The 23,723-nt window shown below is 46.9% G+C and overlaps 3 protein-coding genes across 4 annotated transcripts; 1 reads left to right on the forward strand and 2 right to left on the reverse strand.

The window, feature by feature from the left end:
- Nucleotides 1–306: 306 nt before the first annotated feature.
- dis3l (DIS3 like exosome 3'-5' exoribonuclease) lies at nt 307–10,432 on the forward strand. The gene is made up of 18 exons (XM_047340003.1): nt 307–561; nt 1,065–1,218; nt 2,791–2,919; nt 3,029–3,164; nt 4,200–4,367; nt 4,811–4,889; nt 4,962–5,138; nt 5,583–5,752; nt 5,983–6,144; nt 6,818–7,068; nt 7,448–7,540; nt 7,622–7,910; nt 8,233–8,468; nt 8,548–8,702; nt 8,809–8,987; nt 9,065–9,210; nt 9,326–9,497; nt 9,896–10,432. The coding sequence occupies exons 1-18, from the start codon at nt 432–434 to the stop codon at nt 10,217–10,219; spliced, it is 3,150 nt and encodes a 1,049-aa protein (XP_047195959.1). The 5' UTR covers nt 307–431; the 3' UTR covers nt 10,220–10,432.
- Nucleotides 10,433–10,612: 180 nt separating this feature from the next.
- Nucleotides 10,613–14,338, reverse strand: tipin (timeless interacting protein). Of its 2 annotated transcripts, none has more exons than XM_035155692.2 (8): nt 14,264–14,338; nt 12,863–12,992; nt 12,458–12,554; nt 12,225–12,300; nt 12,022–12,144; nt 11,884–11,944; nt 11,249–11,467; nt 10,613–10,949 (listed from the first exon to the last, which is right to left on the reverse strand). In XM_035155692.2, exons 2-8 carry the CDS (start codon nt 12,978–12,980, stop codon nt 10,714–10,716), a joined length of 930 nt encoding a protein of 309 aa, XP_035011583.2. In that variant the 5' UTR covers nt 12,981–12,992; nt 14,264–14,338; the 3' UTR covers nt 10,613–10,713. The 2 variants fall into 2 exon arrangements, with proteins under 2 accessions (XP_035011583.2, XP_035011582.2); XM_035155691.2 differs by having other exon boundaries at nt 12,458–12,557.
- Nucleotides 14,339–15,228: 890 nt separating this feature from the next.
- lctla (lactase-like a) lies at nt 15,229–23,723 on the reverse strand. Its single transcript, XM_035155677.2, has 13 exons — nt 23,603–23,723; nt 20,367–20,527; nt 20,068–20,155; nt 19,653–19,762; nt 19,438–19,566; nt 19,008–19,103; nt 18,645–18,699; nt 18,395–18,556; nt 17,649–17,923; nt 16,924–17,050; nt 16,579–16,778; nt 15,886–15,949; nt 15,229–15,344 (listed from the first exon to the last, which is right to left on the reverse strand). Exons 1-13 carry the CDS (start codon nt 23,721–23,723, stop codon nt 15,229–15,231), a joined length of 1,704 nt encoding a protein of 567 aa, XP_035011568.1.

Here is a 23,723-nt window from a genome sequence, read left to right on the forward strand (position 1 = left end):
GAGGGTTAAGGACAGAGGACGTCTCACCTTGTTAAAGCCTATGAGACAAATTGTGATTTGTGAATATGGGCTATACAAATAAAATTTGATTGATTGATTGACTTTCAGTTGATTAAACACTAATTAAATCATTATAAATTATTATATTCAATATAATAATATACACGTTTTAATTTAGACATTATATGTTGATAAAAAGCAACGTTGTGTATTTAATGTAACACAATAATCCCTGATGTCCGACAGCACGTGAACGCAGCAGGAGACGGGAGGCGCCTTTGCGTCGTGACGTCATCGGACTGTACGCGCTCGCTCCCTGTGTCACTTCCGGAGGTTCGGTGAGGGGGAGGCTTGTTTCGCGGGAGCGTTTCCCGCCCTGTGATAAACAGCTGATCGAGCAGGTGAGTTCCGAACTTCACCGAAACGGGACGATGATCAAAACCGAGAAGGTTCTGCACCTGAAGAGCAGCCGAGGCCGGAAAGTCCGAGTGGTCCGTGAACACTACCTGAGGGAGCGCGTGCCCTGCTGCAGCTGCGCGTGTCAGGCGGCCTGTGACAACGGTACACACACACACACACACAGACACACAATCAAACACTCAAACAAACACTCACAGTCAGACACACACACACACTCTCAGACACACACATAAACAAACGCTCTCACACACACACACACACACACACACACTCAAACAAACACTCACAGTCAGACACACACACACACACACTCTCAGACACACATAAACAAACACTCACAGTCAGCACACACACACACACACACTCTCAGACACACACACACACACACTAGTCAGAACACACACACACACACTTCCTCTCTGTAAACGTTTCGACCAGCAGGATTAACTTTGTGTAGAAAACGATGCTAAAGTAAAAATGTTTGGTTGTTAGTTTGTTTGTTAATTGAACGTAGAAAGTTTGAAACAGTTTGAGTGAATCTCTGTTAAACCTGTGAAACGTAGAAAGTATGAAACAGTTTGAGTGAATCTCTGTTGAACCTGTGAAACGTAGACAGTATGAACCGAGTGTTTCCTTCGGAGCAGAGGGGAAGCTGCTCCCTGCAGACCTCACTCACTATGTGGTGCCGGACGTCGGGGTGGTGGTCGACTACCTGGAGATCCTGGAGTTCAGAGAACTGCAGGGAATCATCTTCACACAGACCTCGTGTCAGGCTGTGCAGCACAGCAAAGGACGCAGGTAACACACACACACACAGACACACACACACACACACACACACACACACACACACACACTACATCAGAACCTAAAATCTACCTGTAAATCAAACGTTCAGACACAATACAAGATGCATTAAGTCCCAGATACTAGTCTCAGTTATATTAACAGATACTAGCTCAGTTATATTAACAGATACTAGTCTCAGTTATATTCACAGATACTAGTCAGTTATATTAACAGATACTAGCCTCAGTTATATTAACAGATACTAGTCTCAGTTATATTAACAGATACTAGTCAGTTATATTAACAGATACTAGTCTCAGTTATATTCACAGATACTAGTCTCAGTTATATTCACAGATACTAGTCTCAGTTATATTAACAGATACTAGTCTCAGTTATATTAACAGATACTAGTCTCAGTTATATTCACAGATACTAGTCTCAGTTATATTAACAGATACTAGTCTCAGTTATATTAACAGATACTAGTCTCAGTTATATTAACAGATACTAGTCTCAGTTATATTAACAGATACTAGTCTCAGTTATATTAACAGATACTAGTCTCAGTTATATTCACAGATACTAGTCTCAGTTTAAGTGCAGGTAGTTTTCGTGCCGAACTCAGTTGTAAGTTGTGATATTTAATAAATATTCAGAGTATTTCTGAGTCAGGATCCTGTTCTCTTCACTCCGGCTCCTGTGGTCGAGACATTTTGTTTCCAGCCTCTAATGACGGAGCGGTTCAGGGGTCGACCTCATTAAATGGAGGCTCTGCTGATGAAGCTGATCCAGTGGGGGCTCTGACAGACCTGATGAACAGTGTAAATAAGGAGTCGCACACGACCCCCTGCTTCTCACTTCTGCTGACGACGCCATTTTAAAATGTTGCATCATTAATGTGATGAGGTTTCACTTCTGATAATGTTGGGCAGACGGGACGTTAGCTGATGCCACGCTGGGTCAGTAATGATGGTTCACTTCAACGTGTGTGTGTGTGTGTGTGTGTGTGTGTGTGTGTGTGTGTGTGTGTGTGTGTGTGTGTGTGTGTGTGTGTGTGTGTGTGTGTGTGTGTGTGTGTGTGTGTGTGTGTGTGTGTGATGACCAATGAGTTTTTTGCAGCTTTGCTTTTCTCTCAGCTCTGAAAGTCTCTATCCACACTGATGAGCTTTAGTTTTAAAGGTGCAGTGTGTAGAATGTAGTGACATCTAGTGGTGAAGGGTCATGTTGCAGCTGAATCCCCCTCACCTCACTATCACAAGTGAAAACATCACTAGGATTATTTAGTATTAAATTTCTACCATTAGATCCTTTGACCTGAATCGAACACAGGGGATCTTTAAAACGCGTCACTGTTGCTATGGTTACGGCTGGCGCCCACACTGCTCTGGGGTTTTTAACCTTTAAAAACAGTAGTTTTATTTTGAAAAGTGCAGGTTGTGTTCGGGTTTGGACAGAAACAGACTTTTCTACACGATGACGCACAGCGAGCTGAGTGAACTTAAATCCTTGACTCTGTTTTTATCTGTGTGTTGTGGAAACGTCTGTGATGGTGTTTTTCTCTCCTCTGTTTCTGTGCAGGCAGTACAACCGTCTGCGGAACCTGCTGAAAGACCCCCGACACGACTGCGTGCTGTTTGCCAACGAGTTTCAGGAGTACTCGTACTGTCCCAGGGAGAAGGGCGAGAGCCAGGACAAGTGGCAGAGCCGGTGAGACAACAGAGGACAGAGGACAGGAGCTGAGCAGCAGAGACTCAAACAGGTGGAAACAACTTGTTAAAGTTAACTGATTAACACTGTAGTGTGTGTGTGTGCTCAGGTGTGTGTACTCTGCAGCAGTGTGGTACTTTAACCACCTGGCAGGATTGATGGATATCGTGATGATCACAGACGACCAGGAAGCTGTGACTCGGTACAGCAGCCTCAACCCTGGAGTGTACGTCATCTCCGTCCAGGTACGAGACAAACCTGACCGTACGTTGGATGGATGGATGGATGGATAGATGGATGGAGATAGATAGATGATGGATGGAGGTAGATAGATAGTTTATTGATCCCGAGGGTAATGTCGTCATCCAGTAAAACACTAAACAGTCAAACACAAGAGCAGAAGAATAACAAAAGGTCAAAATGAGTGAAAAACAAGTTCCCTGCAGTGAGATGAAAGTCTCCAGAACTACTACGGAGCTGTCACTGTAAAGAAGTTTGTACTCATGAGATATTGACAATACAGATATTTGAAGTATAAGTACAAGGCGATTGAAAGACACAAGTAACCGAGGCAGAGGATTGAAGACAAATATAAGTCCAGACACGTTCCCTTCGATCTTATCTGTTTTTATCTCTCGCTTTCTGTTTCTCCCTGAATCTTTTCCATCTTCATGGATCTGTCAGAGAGCTGAAGTGATTCTCTGCTGCCTAGTTGTCTCACTGCCGCGCTGTGTACTTGCTGTGTACTTCCTGTGTACTTGCTGTGTACTTGCTGTGTACTTGCTGTGTACTTGTGTATTTGCTCCGTCACTTGGCTCCACTGAGCTGCTCGACAGGTAATATTCCTCTGCTGCCGTGGAATTAAAAACATGTCGGGGGAAAGTAAAGATCCGCGGCTGCGGTGGAGACTTTGATGAAGTGACCACAGTTTGACTCGGTGGAGCGAGAAGCTGAGAAACGGTGTAAACAGTCGAATCAGTGAAACTATGAGTGTTTAAAACGCTGCTGATGAGTGGAAAAGCTTCATGAAGTCGTTTTCAAGGCTCCATATTGTTATTTTCTTGGTTTTAAATAAATACTGTGAAGTATCAAACGTTTGATCTACAACCCATGTTCAGAAACTGTCTCAAAACGATCCATCAGTCCGAACTGAACTAACATCCTGCTGTTACCACAGAACTCTACATGAAAACCTGCATCTCGTTGTAACTTACACACCCTGATAAGATCCACAAGCCACTTCCTGTTTGGCTCTTCACCCTCGTGCGTCTGTTTTCCAGGAGTATTTGCAGAACTTCTGGCCCGAGTTGCGAGCGGCTCACGAGCTGTACGTCTCCGTCTGTCAGGCGCTGCAGGAGAAGGAGAGTGGGGGGAGGGAGGGAGAGTTCGCCGAGCATCTCCCGCCTGAAGTCCTGGAGGCGGGCATCAAGTCCGGACGCTACATTCAGGTACTCGACGAATCCACGACAGCTCCATCTGTCGGCTTTGTGTCCAGTGACTTTCTCATGTTCAGCAGGAAATCGGGAAAAAAAGGATTCTTTGAAGTTCCAGTAAAACTGCAAATTTGGGCCGACTTCATCTTCTTGGCTGCTGCAGAAAATCCACTCGCAGAAGTGAAACTTGGTTGAATTAGATAAGTTAACAGGTTTTTTAAAGGCCTTTTTAGAGGAAGTGGTATAAATTAATTTCAGCTAAAGAAAGGAGGGATGTTCCACACGTTTCCAAAATGTTTCCTGTCCCTTAGCTGAACCTCGGGGACACGAGGACATTGAGCTTTGAGCTGAGCCAATATCATTTAACATTCAACGTGGACGTTTCTCGTCCGTCAGCTGAATTAAAGTCGTTAATGTTCCTTAAATCAAAATACGTCATATCTTTACTTTATCCTCAGGGGACTCTGAACGTCAGCAAACACCGAGCACAGACGGAAGCTTTTATCAGGACGGAGGACTTTTCCAACAAGAGCACAGGTGCTAAACTACAGCAGCCGTCCCATTCAGCTGGGATTTCCTTTCTATCCTGAACCTCCTCCCTGTCCTCAGGCAGTTGGTGCGTGTTGGTGCCCGGCGATAAGAATCGAAACCGAGCGATGCACTGCGACGTGGTTGTGGTGGAGCTGCTGCCGAAGAACGAGTGGAGAGGGAAGATCTCGACCCTGACGGAGGCTCAGGGGGAGGAGAAGAGCGGAGAGAGCGGCGACAGCCAACCACTGCCGACAGGTTCGGTTTAGTTTCTACACACAACTCCGCACCAGTCTGACCAGTTGCTTCAGTAGTTACCTCAAACCTAATTAAAGTGATCTTGAATTATAACTCATCACACTTACATGGTAGAAATCTGAAACTGGAATCAGTCATAATGCAGATGTGTGTAGTTCATATAGGAGTTGTACAAGAAGATGAAGTTGCTTCTCAAATAAACTGCTGGAAAGGATCAGATGTAGAAATGTTAAAAATGTAGATTATCAAAAATAGTTGTTAAAGGTTCATTCACTCAAAGAAAACTTTGATTCGGTTGAAAGCTGAGAAAAGCAGTAAGTTTACTTTAAAGTTGAGATAATTCATTCTGTTTAAATGACTTTATTATTTATATAACATCATTTATATAAAGTTTAGTATCAGTGCAGAGTGAAGACGCTGCGTTAACATTATTAAACGTCTCAGGCCGTGTAGTCGGGATCCTGCAGAGGAACTGGAGGGACTACGTGGTCACGTTCCCCCCCCGCGACGGGACTCAGCCCCAGAGCAGGAATTCCCAGAGAATCTTGGCTGTGCCCTGGGACCATCGCATCCCCAAGATCCGCATCAGCACGCAGCAGGCCGACGCTCTGCAGGTCTGGTGAACTGCTCCGAGAACCAGATATATTATCATGTCTTTATATGTATCTATTTGTTTTTCATGGAGTTCTGACCATCGACTGTAAATGGACGAGTCGTCTCCATTCCTCCCATTACACAAAAAATGTATCTAGTAAATCCTGGACACTGATGTTTTGGCTTCACCTCTGGGAGCCGTCATGTCGTCCATTGGAATCCATCCTGTGTAAACCTCCTTGTGCCTCAGGACCACAGAGTGATGGTGCGCATTGACTCGTGGGAAAGCACGTCGCTCTACCCGAACGGCCACAGCGTGCGGGTCCTGGGTCGAGCTGGAGAGCTGGAGACCGAGGTCCAGACCATCCTCATCGAGAACTGCATCCACGTGCCTCCGTTCTCAGATGCACAGGTGAGAGATGATATTCAAATATTTTACTACGTTAAAACAACTTCTGTCATTTGAACTTCCAGCAGTTCCCGAGCAAAACTTTTACTCATGGAAGAATTAATGAAATGAAACCGTGTGGACGCAGATTAAATCTTTTTTTAAATCAACTCTACATGAAGAATGTGTTGACGTTTCATAGACTAAACAATCAAAAATAATCAGATCAGATTTACTGATAATTTTAATAATTTGGCCGCAGCCCCTAAATATATAATTTTAAATTAATTCAGCAAAGATTTTATCAGGAAGGAAATGTTTTAATTCAGTTTTTTCAGCCTTGACGAAACTCGATGTGTTTCTGTGGATGTAAACATAACCTTTATTTTAAATAGTGATGATGATGAAGCAGACACTGCCCCCTAGAGGCCCCTCAGCAGTTATTCAGAGCTGAGGTGTCTGTGGGTTGATTGAGGACAATAAGGACATAGTAAGATATTCATAAGACATTTCTTTGTCTTACCAGAATTAAATCACATTTTCTTTTCAATTAGATTCACATACATTGTGGTTTTATTTAAAGAAAAGAAGAGACCGAGAAGTTTCATAAAGTTCAAACATGAACATGTATCCCTGTGGCTGCAGCAGTGCACAGCTGTTTTTGTGTAGTTTTGAATATGTCTCTGTCCGTCCTCAGCTGAAGGAGATGCCGGTCAGCTCCCCTGAGAAGCCGTGGCAGGTGGATCCCGTCCAGGTGGCGGAGCGGCGGGACCTCAGGGACAGTCACCTGGTGTTCAGCGTCGACCCAAAGGGCTGCGAGGACGTAGACGACACGTTGTCGGTGCGAAGCTTCGCCGACGGGAAGCTGCTGGAGCTCGGTGTCCACATCGCTGATGTCACCCACTTTGTCAGCGAGGGATCACTCACCGACCTGGAAGCACGAACCAGGTGAGACGCCGGCGGGTTGACACCTTCACCAGCTGTTCAGGAGCTGAGCGGCTGCTCCTGCACTAAATCAGATTCTGAATAGATGCACATTGAAAATCTCTATTATTTTGTCCATCAATTCGCTGTAGGAGACACATTTGTCCTTTTATAGGACAGAAACGGAAATTGTCCAAAGCTGTTGCTGCAGAAAAAGCTTCTGACAAACACTTAACACAGAGAAACCCTTTCATCGGGAAAAAGTGTTTTATCAAAGAAAGAAAGTTAAACAGAACAATGAAAGAAATAAACAGATTTTTAAAAGTAAGGGGAGACGATACAGCTAAAGACTCAGGTGATGATCGTAAAGTAACGGTGATGATAAAGAGATGTTTGTCCCCAGGGCTACGACGTACTACCTGGCGGACCGCAGGTACGACATGCTGCCTGCGGTGCTCAGTGCAGACCTCTGCTCTCTGCTGGGAGGAGTCGACAGGTCAGTGAACTCCTGGTCTCCCTGACAGCTGCAGGTTTCAACCCTTTGGATTCTTACCCATGCGCTCGCTCTTAATTCCAGGTATGCGATGAGCGTGCTGTGGGAGCTCGACGCACACACCCTCGCCGTCAACCAGGTGTGGTTCGGTCGCACAATAATCCGCTCGTCCTACCAGCTGCACTACGAGCTGGCCCAGGCGCTCCTCAACGGAGAGCAGGCGGAGGTGGCGGAGCTGGGGCAGCTTGGCTCTGAGGAGAAGGCTGTGAAGCTGTCCGAACTCACCCAGGCCCTGGAGACGCTCACACATGTAGCCAGACACCTCCGAGCGCAGAGGGACCGAGGAGGAGCGCTGGAGCTGGAGGGGGTGGAGGTACGCTTGGTTCATCCGGATTTTTATCCTGAGGCAAAGTGTCCCAGACATCCCTCTCCCCAGCCACGCCTTCCAGGGGCGTTCCCAGGCCTGATGGGATGTGTAGTCCCTCCAGCAGGTTCTGGGTCTGGTGGCTCCAGGTAGTGAGGGGCAGGGTAAACGCAGCTAGACGGTGTAAACCCACTTCTACCGCTGGACGTGTCATTCCAGACACATTTTTCCCAGGACAGCGAAGGAATCACCAGATAAAAAAACTCCTGAGCTCTTGTTCTCTGTCTTGTTTCCACACTTGAATAAAAACTTTGTCTGTGGTTCGTCTCAGGTTCGCGCCCAACTGGATGAGGACGGGAACATCACGGCCCTGGTCCCCCGTCAGCCGCTGGAGGTCCACGAGACCGTGGCAGAGTGCATGATTTACGCCAACCACTGGGTAGCGCGCAAGATCCAGGAGTCCTTCCCTCATCAGGCGCTGCTGAGGTATCACCCGCCGCCACGGCAGGAGTTCTTCAGTCAGCTGGTGGAGAGCGCCAAGGCTGGAGGATACACCATCGACACCAGGTAACCGATTCAGGATCTTCTCCTGCTTCTCACGCAGGTTGTTTTGGACCAATTAGAGAACGAGTCTCATTTTCTCCAGGACCAACAAGGCTTTAGCTGACTCCCTGGACCGAGCGGTGGATCCCCAGGACCCGCTGGTGAACAGGCTGCTGAGGATGATGACCACCCAGGCCATGTCCGAGGCTCTGTACTTCTCCACTGGTGCTCAGTCCGTGGATCAGTTCTACCATTACGGTATTTGTTTTCATCCTGAGGTTCTGATTCGGTGATAAACATGGATCTGTTTAGAATAAACAAGATATTAGAATCTAAAAATTAAAACTTGATTTCTGTCTCTCAGGTCTGGCTCTGGACCGCTACACCCACTTCACCTCCCCCATTCGACGCTACGCCGATGTCGTGGTCCACCGCCTTCTCTCCGCAGCCCTCACCGCGGAGACGGGAGGGGTCCCCGGCAGAGCTTTATCCAGTAACAAGCAACTGGAAGAAATGGCTCAGCATATCAACAACAAGAATAGGGTCAGTGCTGATCTGTGACTTACTCTTACTGGATGAAATGAACTCAGTCTGACCTATGACCTCTGTATGACCTCCAGGCAGCCAAGCGAGCGCAGAAGATCTCCACAGAGCTGTTTCAGTGTCTCTACTTCAAAGAGAGAGATCCTCAGACTGATCAGCGCTGCGTGGCCGACGCCGTCATCTACTCCATCCGAGACAACGGCGTGTTGGTGTTTGTCTCAGAGTAAGTCGAGTCCCAAGATGCAGCACCGCTCTCCTGAGTCCGTTTCCTGTTCCCATGAGCCGCTGATCCAGATTTCAATGATCCAGCAGCTCTGACGTCACTGTGTTCCCTTCAGGTACGGCGTGAAGGGGCCGGTGTATATGAAGAATCGGGAGGGCCAGGTAGTGGCGGCAGGACCGGACGGCAGCTGCGAGTGGCAGAGCGGCTCAGTGCGACGCTTCTCCGACCACATCACCACCACCTCCAGCTGCGGCACATCCACCTTCAGGCTGTTTGACCACGTCACTGTGAGTCTCAGCACATTTATACTGAATTAAATAATCCAGTTCGAAGTCTGACACGTCCAATCTCAGACCCCATTGGCTGACGGTGAATTAGCCTCTATGGGCATTGGCCCATATTTTGGTTCTCATGGTTTGGACAGAGTTGTGATAGGCTGAGAGGTGTTGCTGACAAAATACTCTTTACTACCTTTTATTAAACTCCTTCAGTTTTCCCTTCATACTTCTTTAGACATGTAAACTGCATCTGGATGAGTTGTCACACAGCTGAGGCAGTAACCCTCGTGGAGCTGAGGACCAAAGTGAAACTAACGGCTCTTCCTCACATGAACACCCGACTTGCTCTCTAAAGGTTCGTCCGTCTGAAAAAGCTGCTGCTGACGTTTACCTCCTCGTCTCCGCAGGTTCGTATTTCTGTCCACTCCTCCCATTGCCACGCCGACCGGCTAAACCTGGAGGTGGTCAGCAACCAGCCGTACCGCAGCGCCGCCACCCAGCAGCCCAGCTCCCAGGGCCGCAGCCAGCTGGTGCAGGAGGTGGTGCGTCTGGCCGAGGAGGCGTATCAGCAGGCCCAGGAGAAGGCGGCCCGGCGGCCCAAACTCTCCAGAGAGGAGAGAGAGTTCAGTCAGAGCAAAACTCCCAATCTGTACTCGCTGCTGGAGGAGGTTCGAGAACTGGCACTAATGGACCCGGACATGATCCCTCAGGTCTGTGCATCAACGGCTTAGAGCAGCACGGAGAGAAGAGGACTCACACGTGATGGAGGACGACTGTGAACGTACATTACATATCAGTAAAGATATCAACGAACAAATATTTACATGAAGCAGAAGAGACTTTATTCTCTTTCTTTTTAGAATCAGCACCAGTGTGTTTTTATTATCTGTAATCTTTTATCAACCAAATAAAGATGTTTGACGTGAGGTGCTCACAAGACTTTCCATAGAGACGATCAGTGACTGTATGTGAAGCTGATTAACGAGTGTGTATAACGTTACTGACAAACACTGCTTCCTTGTGCTGGTCACTGAGCGTGGAGCCGTGGTATCAAGTCCAAGTTAATCAACGATGAAAATCATCCTCTGTCCTGTTACAGACACTTTAAAAACCACAACAGAAAATATGGAATCAATGTTTAATCATGTTTCAGATAAAAAACGTTTTGAACAGTTTGTATCTCAAACCTGCAGGTTTACACACACACACACACTAATCTCTGTCCTCACTCGTTGCTGATTGGCTGCTGGCTGGTCTCTTCCTCGCGCTGGCTGGACTCGGCTGAAGCCTCGGAGTCTGTGGGCGGAGTCTGGCTGGGTGGGTGTGTGCTGCTGCCGTCCGGCTCCAGGTCGAAACGCTCCGTCACCTCCTCCTCCTCGTTGGATTTGTTGAGGAGATTTGCAGAAGACACAGATGCTGGTTCGTCTGCTGATGTGTCCACGGCCTGAGAGTCAGTGGAGTCTAGAGAGGAAGAGACAAATGTGACATCAAGATTAAAAAGAAAGTTTTACATCACGTCCACGCTGCCTCGTTTTCGTTTGAAAACTCCGGGGTTGTGTTTTATTCTGGACGAACAAGATGTTTATCAACTTGTTTAACTGGAAGTAACGATAAAAGATAAAAGATTCTTTTATCTTAAACATTCTATGATTCCAGCTTCGTTTCGTGTCAATGTGAATTGATATTTTTAGGATCGTCTTTGACTGAATCACAGATTATTGGCTTCATGTAGAATCTGTGACTGATCTGAGGCGTCTCACCTGCTTCCTGCTGGTGGCGGGCGAGCCTCCTCTCCAGAGCTCGCTGTCGGTTCAGCTCCATGCGCCGCTGCTGCTCCTCGGTGAGGGAGGGGGGGGCGGCTGGCGAAGGAGGAGCAGGCGTAGAGTGGACTGGTCTCTGGGCTTCGTTACTGAAGCTCACTCCACTAAATGGATCCGGATCTTCAAAGATGGGCAGTTTAGCTGCTGCCTCTTCTTCACCTGCAACACAGCATTTTGAAAAGACTGAATTAATTGTGTAAATTTAAACCTGTCTCACTTTTACACAATGATTATATTTGTGCTGACTTGTCATAACGTAAGTAATATCTGGTCTTGTCTTTACTAAGAGTCTTGCTGTGCAAGAGGCTGTAAATAAAGATGGACGACATGACGGCTCCTGAAAGTGAAGCCAAATCATCTTAAATCGCCCCCTGGGGGCTGGCTGCAGTATAGGTCATAAAAGTGTTCATGTTTCTGATAAGTTTGGTTCTAATTAGTTATTTGATTATAAAAAAACGTGATTGACGGATGAACCTGACTCGTGGTTGATCAGGCCTGTGTAACAGCAGGACCTTGACACCACGGCTCTACGCCACAAAAACCCAATGATGACTGGAGGGAGTTTATTCTCTTACCCTCGTTATCAAAGTCTTCGTGTGTCAGTGGCATGTCCAGTCGAATCCGTTTGAGACAGGTCTGCCGATGCAAAAACCCAAACAGATTAAAAACCGTATCCACTGATGATTTACCAACATTCAGCATCCGGATCCCACCTGCACTTCTTTCTTGTTGCCCAGTTTCTCCACTTTGTCAATAAAGTCTTCAAACTGCAGTTTGGGAAACAACCTGTGAGCCCAGTTCTCCATCTTCTGCATCAGCAGCCGCAGATCTGCAGCCTGATAGGGACACAAACACGTCATGCTCTCTTCTACACATCGAGCTGCCGTTTGGTCACTGCTGCGTCCTCAGCTCTCACCTCGTGTCCTTTGCCTTTGAAGTGGACGTCGTCAAACATAGTCCTCAGAGCTGGAAGTCCTCTCTCTGAGATCAGCCTGAAGAAAAACGTTTTACATCTCATCAACAACTGAAGAGAACAATAAATCCTGTACTGTCCAGCATATGTGGGATTAAATGATGTTTGTGGCGTCTTCGTCAGCCGACAACACTATTTACTTTTTAAACCAACTTGAATGTAAAGTGGTGTGGTACCTGTGAGAGTCCAGTTTGGGCTGCGGCCTCTTCACTCCCTTCCTTTTGGCTGCAGGAACCTCATCCAGCTTGGACACGTTTCCTTCATCATCCTCTTCTTCTTCATCACCATGAGAACAGAGCAGGACAACATCACGTCACCGTGTTGACATAAACCCTGCTCTCTCCAATCAATTCTCAAATTCTTTTTAGTATATCGGTATGAACTGATCTAAAACGTTGAGTGTTCTCTAAAGATGCTTCATGTCTGGACACGGCGTTTGTGAGAGTGAAGACTCAAGGTTCAGGCCAGGAGCAGGAAACATACAAAATCCTTTTCTAAAAATCTGTTCTAATTGTGCTGACATTTTGCTGGGTTCATGTCTGTCGACAGCTTAGAAGAGAAAGACTCATCCTTCTTCTCACCATTTCCAAAAGGGTGTCTGTCCTCGTGTCCCCCCTGTCCCGGGGAGTGAGGCGGGGGGAGGGGAGGGAACGCTTCGTCCTCTCTGCTGTGGAAGTTGGAAATGTCCGGATCAGTCATGGTGAGAAACTCCTGCAGGAAAAATAAGAGTCAATCACCATGAGAATTAAAGTTACAGTCCTGGAAACAAGTACTTTACATTTAAAAATGGTTTCTATTGGTCTTTTATGATTCTATTTGAAATAAAATAATTTATTGATACAGAAGAAAAAGTTGTGTTCATCAGCTGCCAGGTCGTACGTTACTACTTCAGTATAAAAGCTCAGCCACAGAGATCTGCGTTATGATTCAGTCCAATAAATACCGGTTCCTGATTGGCTCTGGATTTTCATACCCAACCATATTCTCAGAATCAGGTAACAGCCCTTTTATATGCTATTCATCTGTAATACATCAAACGTGCTCCATACAGCTCAGCTGTGACCCTAACTCATATAATGTACTCAGCTCATGTGCTCCTTCATCTCCATCAGACATTATGTATAAACACTTTAAACAGGAAGTTACAAACTGTTGTTGTGTTGATGTGTTCAGTTCCATCAGCGTCTGTTGGACTTGTGTCCTTGTGTCCTTGTGTCCTGGGAGAGGATCCTCACATGGGACTGAGCTTTATTCACTGATCACTAAGTTTCTGTTTGACTCTAGTTGAGTGAAGATCAGAGGAAGTTGCTCCTTGTTAACATCGATGAGACAAACTGGGAATAGTGAATATGGGACTCTACGAATAAAATGTTATTGATATATATATATATATATATATTTCTTTTGAATTATATTTCTTCCTGTCTGTGTTTCTACACTTGTCTCTTGCGGCTGTTACGGTTTAAAAAACACATCAAGTGTTAATTATAAAATGAATCTGGGGATATTATCGAGTATCGGCCCTGATATCAGTTATCGATCCTCTGGGGTTTGGTATCGACAACGGGGGGAAACCGTATCGGTGGAACAGCGCAGCTTCCGGTGCAGGACGCGGGAAACTCAACAAGCTGTCAAAATAAAAGTGTGAGAAACAAACGATCTGTTGCTTCTGCTGCAGCTCAGAGACTAAAATAAAATAACTTTAAATAAAACCAACAGTCTGAGAGAAAACGCATTTATTATACTAACTTAAATAACTTGAAATAAACCCACATGTAAATCTGTGAAACGGAGGAACTCCGCGCTAGCGCTGCTAAGCTAACCGCTAGCTGGGGTTAGCTCAGTTAGCCAACACGTCAGATAATAACAACAGCTGTTAAACATGAAAACGACTCGAACCTCGAGTCAGCAGCTTCAACACAAACACAAACATTAGAGTTCAAGTATTTTAAAGGACATTTTATCTTTATTTTATATTTTACCAGTCACGAGCTGCTGAGACAGGAACCTGCGGGATGCCCTCTTCCGGTACACAGTGGAGCCGCTTTCAAAATAAAGTCCACCGGAAACGAGCCCAAACTAAATAAGAGCAATTGAAGTGAAATAATGAAATATAATAATCCCTGATTTATTCCTCAGGAGAATTGGAACTATTCTAAACTGCTCACTCCTGCTCATCACACTGGTCTCTTGTTTGTCATCATCTTATTCGTTGTGCTAGTATATTTAGTACTTTACTGTTTATTCCAGTACTTTATTGTGTATCATTTACTTATATTACATTACTTAAATATTTGTATATAATGAAGTAAAAATATAAGATTTTCTTGGTTTCAAGTTTAAAGTCAGGTTTGTGTTGGAGGAAGTTTGGACTCAGTGTTTCTAAAATCCTTGATAAGAACTTAGAGTTGTTCACTGTGCGTCTGCAATAGTTTCTATTCTAAAGAAGCTTCACCGTGAGAATTGTCCTGAGCACATTATCAAGCTGAGAAAAACCAGCTTCATCTGAACACACCACACAGTGAAGACCAGTCTTCACCTCCATCATCCTCAGTTCTTTATTGATTCTTCTGCGACAGTGAACCAGCTCCTCTCTGCAGTCAGAAGCCTGAAGTCCAACTTCAGCTTCATCCAAAACCACACAAGAGCAGTTTGTTCAAAATAATAATAAATAACCATCATCATCTTCATCATCCTCTTCTTCATCATCATCTTCATCATCATCATCATCATACACCAAACTCAAATGAATTCCTCCAGAGTCATGACGAGTTCAGGCTGTTTATAAAAAAAAAAACTGAAAAAATACAAACAGCCGCACAGTTACATCAACAAAATGAAGTTTTACAGCAGTGGAGTCACTATTCATTCATGTGTGTGTGTGTGTGTGTGTGTGTGTGTGTGTGTGTGTGTGTGTGTGTGTGTGTGTGTGTGGTGTGTGTGTGCTTCAGAGGCGTCCACGCAGCAGGAACATGAGGAAGACGGCGCTGAGCAGGATGCAGAGCGTGCACACGGTGGGAACCACGATCTCTGTGACCATCTCCATGTGGCCGATCAGCGGATCTGAAGCACAAACATACATGTGGGAAAGTGCACATATTTTGAATGTTGTTAAACTTGTGTGTTCACATATTCTGACATACATGCTTGATCTTGAGTATTTGAGGTGTGAGTATATTCATTCACAGAAATGTCTTCAGGGGACATTTTTGATTTAAAGTTAGATGAATGTGATTATGCAATGATTGTTGATGTTTTCATGTTGAAGCAGAACTTGTGAGTTTTCAGGTTGTGACGTTTGAGCAGTGAAGTCACAAACGGTTGCTTCTGGTCTTTTCATGACGTTTGAGTGTTTCCAGGTTTATCATTGACAGAACAGTAGTTTTAAATGTTTGTTCTCACACAGAAACATTTCTTGTACCTAAACCTCATCATGCACTGGCCAAGCCCTTTGCATCCCTGCATGTTCCTGACTTCCCTGGGACTTTCTTGTAGCTGCAGGAGCGAAACAAAGAAGAACTCTGTTAGAGAGCGAATCACAAGCTTGAGACAGACTTTTCCTTTGTTTGGCTCCAGCAGCTTCTCACAGACTTTATTCACCCACCTGCAGCCAGGAGCTGGTTACTGGAGGAACAGGTCTCCACAGCTTTCCTCTTCCAGCTCTCCACCTGCACAGACACAACACCACAGTTCTAACATGTAACGTAACCACATGAAATGGGGAAAAACAAATACATGTTTCGCTGTGATACTGTGGACGTGGACAAATTCAGAAAAGAGCAACACAAAAGATATTGTGTGATTGGGCTCATCTGTGTCGTTACTTTCTTCTGATGTGATGTGAGTCCTTTACTTAATTGAATTTAAACTGCTACCTATGTTATATCTAAAGCTGAGTTCTTACATTATAGTTTAAAACCTGCAGAAACCTCTAGTTCTTAATACTTTTTATCCAGTTTGAAGTCACATTTTTACACTTTTTAGATCTTGGTGGTTTTTAACTCTGTACTTGAAGCAGATGAAGGATCTGAAGTTTTCAGAGAAACCCGTTGTGAACGTTAGCGGCAGCTCGACTCTCAGCCAATCAGAGACGTGTCAGAGAAACACTGAGTTCAACATGAAGCTGCTGTTTGTTTTAGAGGAGGAGACGTCTGAGGAGGATTCAGATACAAACCTCCTGAACCATCAACACTGAGGGAATCGAACCAGGAGAAGACTCCAACTCCCATCATCCCTCACTGCTTCAACACAACATACTATCCTCCAGAGGGATTTGATCGTGTCGTGTGTTGTTCACCTCTCTCTGGTTGGGAAAGCCGTTGGAGCTGATGATGCGTTTGTAGAACTGGACAGAGGCCTTCGGGTAACGGGGTTTGTTCTTGTTCCTGAAGTCCACGTAGTACAGGCCGAACCTTTCGGAGTATCCTTCGTCCCACTCAAAGTTGTCGAGCAGCGACCAGGCTGTGTAGCCCTTGATGTTGACCCCGTCTTTAATCGCTGTGAGACGATCCAGAGAAGAAAACAAGCACGAGACAACAGCATGAAGCTTTAAGTCAGGAACGAGCCAATCAGAAAACCAGACAGGGAAATCTTTCTCCGCTGTGACGTCGTCTGTGCGTCAAGGGGCGTTTTGTCGTTTCACCTTTGAGCATTTCGTTGATGTAATCTTTGAAGTACTGCATCCTCCAGTCGTCACAGAGGTCGGTGCAGAGCATCTTCTCTGATACGCCGTTCTCCGTCACGTAGATCATTGGGTTTCCGTACTGAGTCTGTGGAGAGAAGTCGTGTTACGTTCAAGTGAGATGTTCACGCAGCGTGATGTTCACTTTAGTTGATAACCTCTGTTCTCAACCCTGTCTGTTTGTCTGTTTGTCTGTTTGTCTGTTTGTCTGTTTGTCTGTTTGTCTGTTTGTCTGTTTGTCTGTTTGTCTGTTTGTCTCTTTGTCTGAGCAGCAGGATGAGGCGATAACTACTGAACAGATTTCCATAGAACTTGGTGGAAAGATGAAACATGAGCCAACAAAGAACTACTTAAAGTTTTGGATCTGGACAAAAGATCCAGGATTTTTTTTATTTTTTATAATTTCACCCTCGAGTCCAAATGAGTGTTTGTATCAAATTAGCTGAAATTCTCTCAAGGCGTTCTTGAGATTTCTTGCTCATAAGAATGGGACAAACAGAAAACCTGAAAGCATCATGCCTCCGGCCACTGGGTGTCGCCGGCGCGGAGGCACACAAACCTCCACAGTGCACACCACTATATCTGTGCATGTTGTATTCACTTCTCTAAAAACCCAGTGGGATCTTGATAATAAACCTCACACAGCAGCTGCAGATCTGGATTTCATTCCGATCTGTGTTCTGCACCTTGACAAAGTTCAGCAGGCGTCTGAAGCCCCAGGGGACAGAGTAGAGCCACTCGGAGCCGGGGTCGGGCCATTTAGGGTCAACCAGCTCAGCCAGGTCACGGTCAGCGAAGTAGCTGTCCCCGACGCCTGACGGGTAATTCTTCTGGGTGATGTAGCGGGTGGTGAAATGTCCGAGGCCCAGGAAGTCACAGGTTCCTCGGATGTAACTCTTCTCCTGAGGTGAGAAGACGGGGAGGCGTGAAGCTCCCAGGCCCTGCTGGCCGCTCTTCCTGCCTACAGGTCAAAGGTCAACACAAACAAAGTATGGTAAAGTATCCGACCAGGTGCATGAGCTGTGAAGCTGCTTTCAGACTGAACTCTACACTATCACACACTACTATATATACACTGTTTCCTCTGGAGTGAGAGGCTCCAGATTATCTGCAGACTGTCTCCTCCTGACCTCCAACTTTAAAGTCTGTATAGATCCAGGAGAAGTGCATGTGTGAACACAACGAGCTGTTGTGAGTGCGTCTGTGCAGAAAACCTCCTGCTGTGTTGTGCATGTGAGAAACTCTGAGGAAACTCTGGAGACGATTCTCCGACTCTACCTGACGTGACAGCATCGAACTACTTCAACTCAAACACAAGAGTTTAAGGTTCAAGAGAAAGGAAACAGCTGAAGTGTGTGAATGATGCTTTTGTTTTCCACACATATAAAATATCACGTGACAAGTTGAACACACGTATGTGACGATGACGTACCGACGTAATCTTTCATAACTTGGGGGTAATCCCCGTTGAAGATGGGAGTCGCAAACCAGCCCATGTAGAACTGGATGTATCTCTCTGCTGCTTCGATGTCCCTCTGGTTGGTGACGTCCACTGGCTCGCCCCAGTCAGCTGTTAGAGAGATCCCAACCAGGCCTGACACACACACACACACACAATCTACTTCACTGTCCAGCAGGGTGGAAGAAGATAAAAATATGAAGTATAAAGTTTTCCTTTTGACCTTTTTGTTTGCTTCTCCACTGTGTGTCATACGTGTGCCAGACCTTAGCATGAGCCTGAAACACAGAGTCACCGTCGTCACTTCAGTGTATTTGATCTCATGTGAAAAATAATGAAACATGAAGTGATCGAATCCCAGAGATTTGGCAACAAAACCATAACTAAAATAACAAAATAACAACTATGAAAAAATTACAAATGATAAAGAACATGCTGAACGTGAACCCTCGAGTTTCCAAAGTAAAGTTGACAGCTAGTTATTGAAGCAAACAGAAGTGTGGCACTGCAGCAACATGTGTGGAACATGGCTGGTTGAACCTCAGACTGTAAATAAACATGGACCAATGATGCAGCCCCCTCTTACTTTGATGAGGTGGTGGGCAGCTCTGTACGCTCCGGTTCCCTTCAGCTTCAGCCCCGGTGCATGTTCCCCTGTCTCATATCCCTCCACAGCAATCGACTGCAGACAACACAAGAGGGCGCTCTCTGATATACAGGTCAAACATCTGTTCACAGTGTGGAGAGGATCTTTAATCTACTTTATCAACGACATGATTATTTACTCATTTGCCTTGTTATTCACCCTGTGAGTTAAAAAACCTCAGGAAGTAACTCAGAACTTTAAAGCGCTGAGATCGACAGTTTAAAAATGAAGTTTAACGTTATACCATCACAAAAAGAACCAATCACAGACGGGTGAAGACTCTGCAGGAAGTCCAGCACATAAAAGAGGAACCTTCACACCGTGTTGGAGCAGGACAGTGAAGGCACCGCTCCTCTCCGACCTCACGTACCCACGGATTGTTGAAGGTGATCCAGTTCCTCACTCGGTTTCCAAATCTCTCAAAGCACAAGTTGGCAAAGTCGTTGAAGTAGTTAACCATGCTGACGTTCTGCCAGCCGCCGTACTTCTCCTGTAGGACCTGGACGGTTGGAGAGTTAGTTTGTGTCAACGCTCGACGTCCAATCAGCAAAGAGAAGAGACGAAGCGTGAGGCGGCGTTTCTCACCTGAGGTAGGTCCCAGTGGTACAGGGTGACGACAGGTGTGATCTTATTGTCCAGCAGCATGTTGATCAGGTCGTTGTAATATTTGATTCCTTTCTCATTGATGTGTTCGCCTGAAAATCATGGAATTCATTTGAATATCTAAAGAACAATGCTCATCACAAGTTGTTGTGTCGATCCACTAAAACCCAAAGTATTTGATTTACAGCAGAATATAAAGCAAATGTTGCTTTTGCTCGATTAATCACTTCAATGATTGATTTTTTTACATTTTGCTTATTATTTTTCTGGCGTTTGACTCATTCATGTTTCAACAATTCTAATGAAAGTAAACTTATTGAACAATGTGATTCCACTGCACTAAAATACAGTAAAAACCGTTTTCATGAATTGAATAGAAAGATGAAGCATTTCTCACTTTTCAGTCCGCTTGGTAAAATCCTCGGCCAGGAGATGGAGAAACGATAATGATTCAGCTTCATGTCTTTCATCAAGGTGACGTCGTCCTGGAAGACAAAGGACAACACTTTTCAAATCACTGCAACAAAAACACTCTGGTTCTCAGTTTCACGCTCGTAATTCAACAGGATGTAAATTGAGTGTTTACCAGTTGGTAGTTTTGGTTCCTGTGAGGTTTCTCTATCATTACCTCAACCAACTGTCATTTCATAATGATCAACCCGGTTGTCTTGTGTTTTATTAATAAAGCGGAGTCACCTTGAATTTGTAGTATCCCTCACACGACGAGTCTCCTGTGTCATTTAGGAATATCTTCCCCTTCCTGTGGGCGAAGGAATCCCAGATGCTCGCTCCTTTCCCATCGATGTTCCACGCTCCTTCAGTCTGATAGGCCGAGCTGCCCACCCCCCACGAGAAACCTGCACAGAGACAGAGACAGAGAGGTAGGATGCTAGGATGCTAAGTAGGATGCTAGGTAGCATGGTAGGATGGTAGGTAAGTAGGTAGGTAGGTAGGATGCTAGGATGCTAAGTAGGATGCTAGGTAGCATGGTAGGATGGTAGGGCGGGAGGATGGTAGGCAGGTAGGCAGGTAGGTAGGATGCTAGGACGCAGGTGGTGGATGCTAGGTAGCATGGCAGGATGGTAGGTAGGCAGGCAGGCAGGTAGGTAGGTAGGTAGGATGGTAGGTGATAGGATGGTAGGTCGCAGGATGGTAGGTAGGTAGAATAGTAGGTAGGAAGGTAGGTAGGATGGTAGGAGGTAGGATGGTAGGGAGGTAGGATGGTAGGTAGATAGGATGGTAGGTCGTAGGATGGTAGGTAGGTAGAATAGTAGGTAGGAGGCTGGTAGGTAGGATGGCAGGTAGGTAGGATGGTGGGGAGGTAGGATGGTAGGTAGGATGGTAGGTAGGTAGGATGGTAGGTAGGTAGGATGGTAGGTCGGTAGGATGGTAGGTAGGTAGAATAGTAGGTAGGAGGGTAGGTAGGTAGGATGGTAGGGAGGTAGGATGGTAGGGAGGTAGGATGGTAGGAGGTAGGAGGGCAGGTAGGAGGATGGTAGGTCGGCAGGATGGCAGGTAGGCAGGACGGTAGGTCGAGGATGGTAGGTAGGCAGGTAGGATGGCAGGATGGTAGGTAGAGAGGTAGGTAGGATGGTAGGCCGCAGGAGGGCAGGGCAGGATGGCAGGTGCAGGCAGGTGAGGCAGGAGGGCAGGTAGGCAGGATGGTAGGTAGGCAGGATGGCAGGATGGTAGGCAGGCAGGATGGCAGGTCTGCAGGAGGGCAGGCAGCAGGATGGTAGGTAGGTAGGAGGGTAGGGTAGGTAGGCAGGATGGCAGGTAGGTAGGATGGTAGGATGGTAGGTAGGATGGTAGGTCTGCAGGAGGGCAGGTCGGCAGGATGGTAGGTAGGATGGCAGGTAGGCAGGTCTGCAGGATGGCAGGTAGGCAGGATGGCAGGTAGGTAGGATGGCAGGATGGTAGGTCGGTAGAAGGGCAGGTAGGCAGGAGGGTAGGTGGGTAGGATGGTAGGATGGCAGGTAGGTAGGATGGTAGGATGGCAGGATGGTAGGATGGTAGGATGGTAGGATGGTAGGTAGGTAGGTAGGAGGTAGGAGGGTAGGTCAGCAGGATGGTAGGTAGGTAGGTAGGTAGGATGGTAGGTAGGATGGTAGGTAGGTAGGATGGTAGGATGGTAGGTAGGTAGGAGGGTAGGTCGGTAGGATGGTAGAGGTAGGTAGGGAGGTAGGAGGGTAGGTCTGCAGGGAGGGTAGGTCGGTAGGATGGTAGGTCTGCAGGTAGGAGGGCAGGTCGGTGGTGGATGGTAGGTAGGTGGGTGGCAGGGTAGGCAGGATGGCAGGTAGGTAGGCAGGTAGGTCGGCAGGATGGTAGGTAGGTAGGATGGTAGGTGGCAGGTGAGGATGGTAGGTCGGTAGGATGGTAGGAGGGGCAGGTCCGTAGGATGGTGGTGGAGGTAGGATGGTAGGATGGTAGGATGGTAGGTAGGTAGGAGGGTAGGTCAGGTAGGAGGGTAGGTAGGTAGGATGGTAGGTAGGTAGGAGGTAGGAGGGTAGGAGGGTAGGTAGGATGGTAGGTAGGTAGGATGGTAGGTTGGTAGGATGGTAGGTAGGTAGGATGGTAGGATGGTAGGTAGGTAGGATGGTAGGTCTGCAGGATGGTAGGTAGGTAGGGAGGTAGGAGGGTAGGTCGGTAGGAGGGCAGGTCGGCAGGATGGTAGGTCGGTAGGTCGGCAGGAGGGTAGGTCTGCAGGATGGCAGGTAGGCAGGCAGGTAGGCAGGATGGCAGGTAGGCAGGATGGTAGGTAGGCAGGCAGGTAGGTCGGCAGGATGGTAGGTAGGCAGGATGGTAGGCAGGTAGGTAGGATGGTAGGTCGGTAGGATGGTAGGAGGGCAGGTCGGTAGGATGGTAGGTAGGTAGGATGGTAGGATGGTAGGATGGTAGGTAGGTAGGAGGTAGGTCGGTAGGATGGTAGGAAGGTAGGGAGGTAGGATGGTAGGGCGGTAGGATGGTAGGATGGTAGGTAGGTAGGTAGGAGGGTAGGTAGGTAGGTTGGTAGGTAGGTAGGTAGGTAGGATGGTAGGTAGGTAGGATGGTAGGTCGGTAGGATGGTAGGAGGGTAGGTAGGATGGTAGGATGGTAGGATGGTAGGATGGTAGGTAGGGCCTGTAGGATGGTAGGATGGTAGGATGGTAGGTAATGGGAGGCAGGATGGTAGGTCGGTGGGATGGTAGGTAGGTAGGATGGTGGGATGGTAAGATGGTAGGTAGGAGGTAGGAGGGTAGGTTGGCAGGATGGTAGGTGGTGCAGGTAGGATGGCAGGTAGGTAGGATGCTAGGTCGGTAGGATGGTAGGAGGGTAGGAGGGTAGGTAGGTAGGATGGTAGGTAGCATGGCAGGATGGTAGGTAGGCAGGTCTAGGATGGTAGGATGGTAGGATGGTAGGTAGGATGGTAGGCAGGTAGGAGGTAGGATGGTAGGGAGGCAGGAGGGTAGGTAGGATGGTAGGTAGGCAGGATGGCGATGGTAGGCAGGTAGGATGGGAGTCTGCAGGATGGTGGTGGGGAGGCAGGTAGGAGGGCAGGTAGGCAGGATGGCAGGCAGCATGGCAGGATGGCAGGGCAGGCAGGCAGGTAGGCAGGCAGGCAGGCAGGCAGGCAGGCAGGTAGGCAGGCAGGCAGGCAGGCAGGATGGCAGGGCTGGTGGGATGGCAGGCAGGCAGGTAGGATGGCAGGCAGGCAGGCAGGCAGGATGGCAGGATGGCAGGTCAGCAGGATGGTAGGATGCTAGGATGATAGAGGTTGGTAGGATGGTAGGATGGTAGGATGCTAGGATGGTAGGATGCTAGGATGGTAGGTAGGTAGGATGGTAGGATGCAGGTCAGTAGGATGGTAGGATGGTAGGATGGTAGGATGGTAGGATGGTAGGTAGGTAGGATGGTAGGATGCTAGGATGCTAGGATGCTAGGATGCTAGGTACCAGTAGGGAAGGTTCCATAGTAGAAAGACGTTCTCTCGTTCTTGGTCCAGTCGAAGTCGTCAGAGGCTGAAACACACAGCACCAGTGTGATCACATGGTGCGTCCTCAGGATGAACTGCAT

Source organism: Hippoglossus stenolepis, chromosome 1, assembly GCF_022539355.2.
Source record: "Hippoglossus stenolepis isolate QCI-W04-F060 chromosome 1, HSTE1.2, whole genome shotgun sequence".
Classification (NCBI taxonomy): domain Eukaryota; kingdom Metazoa; phylum Chordata; class Actinopteri; order Pleuronectiformes; family Pleuronectidae; genus Hippoglossus; species Hippoglossus stenolepis.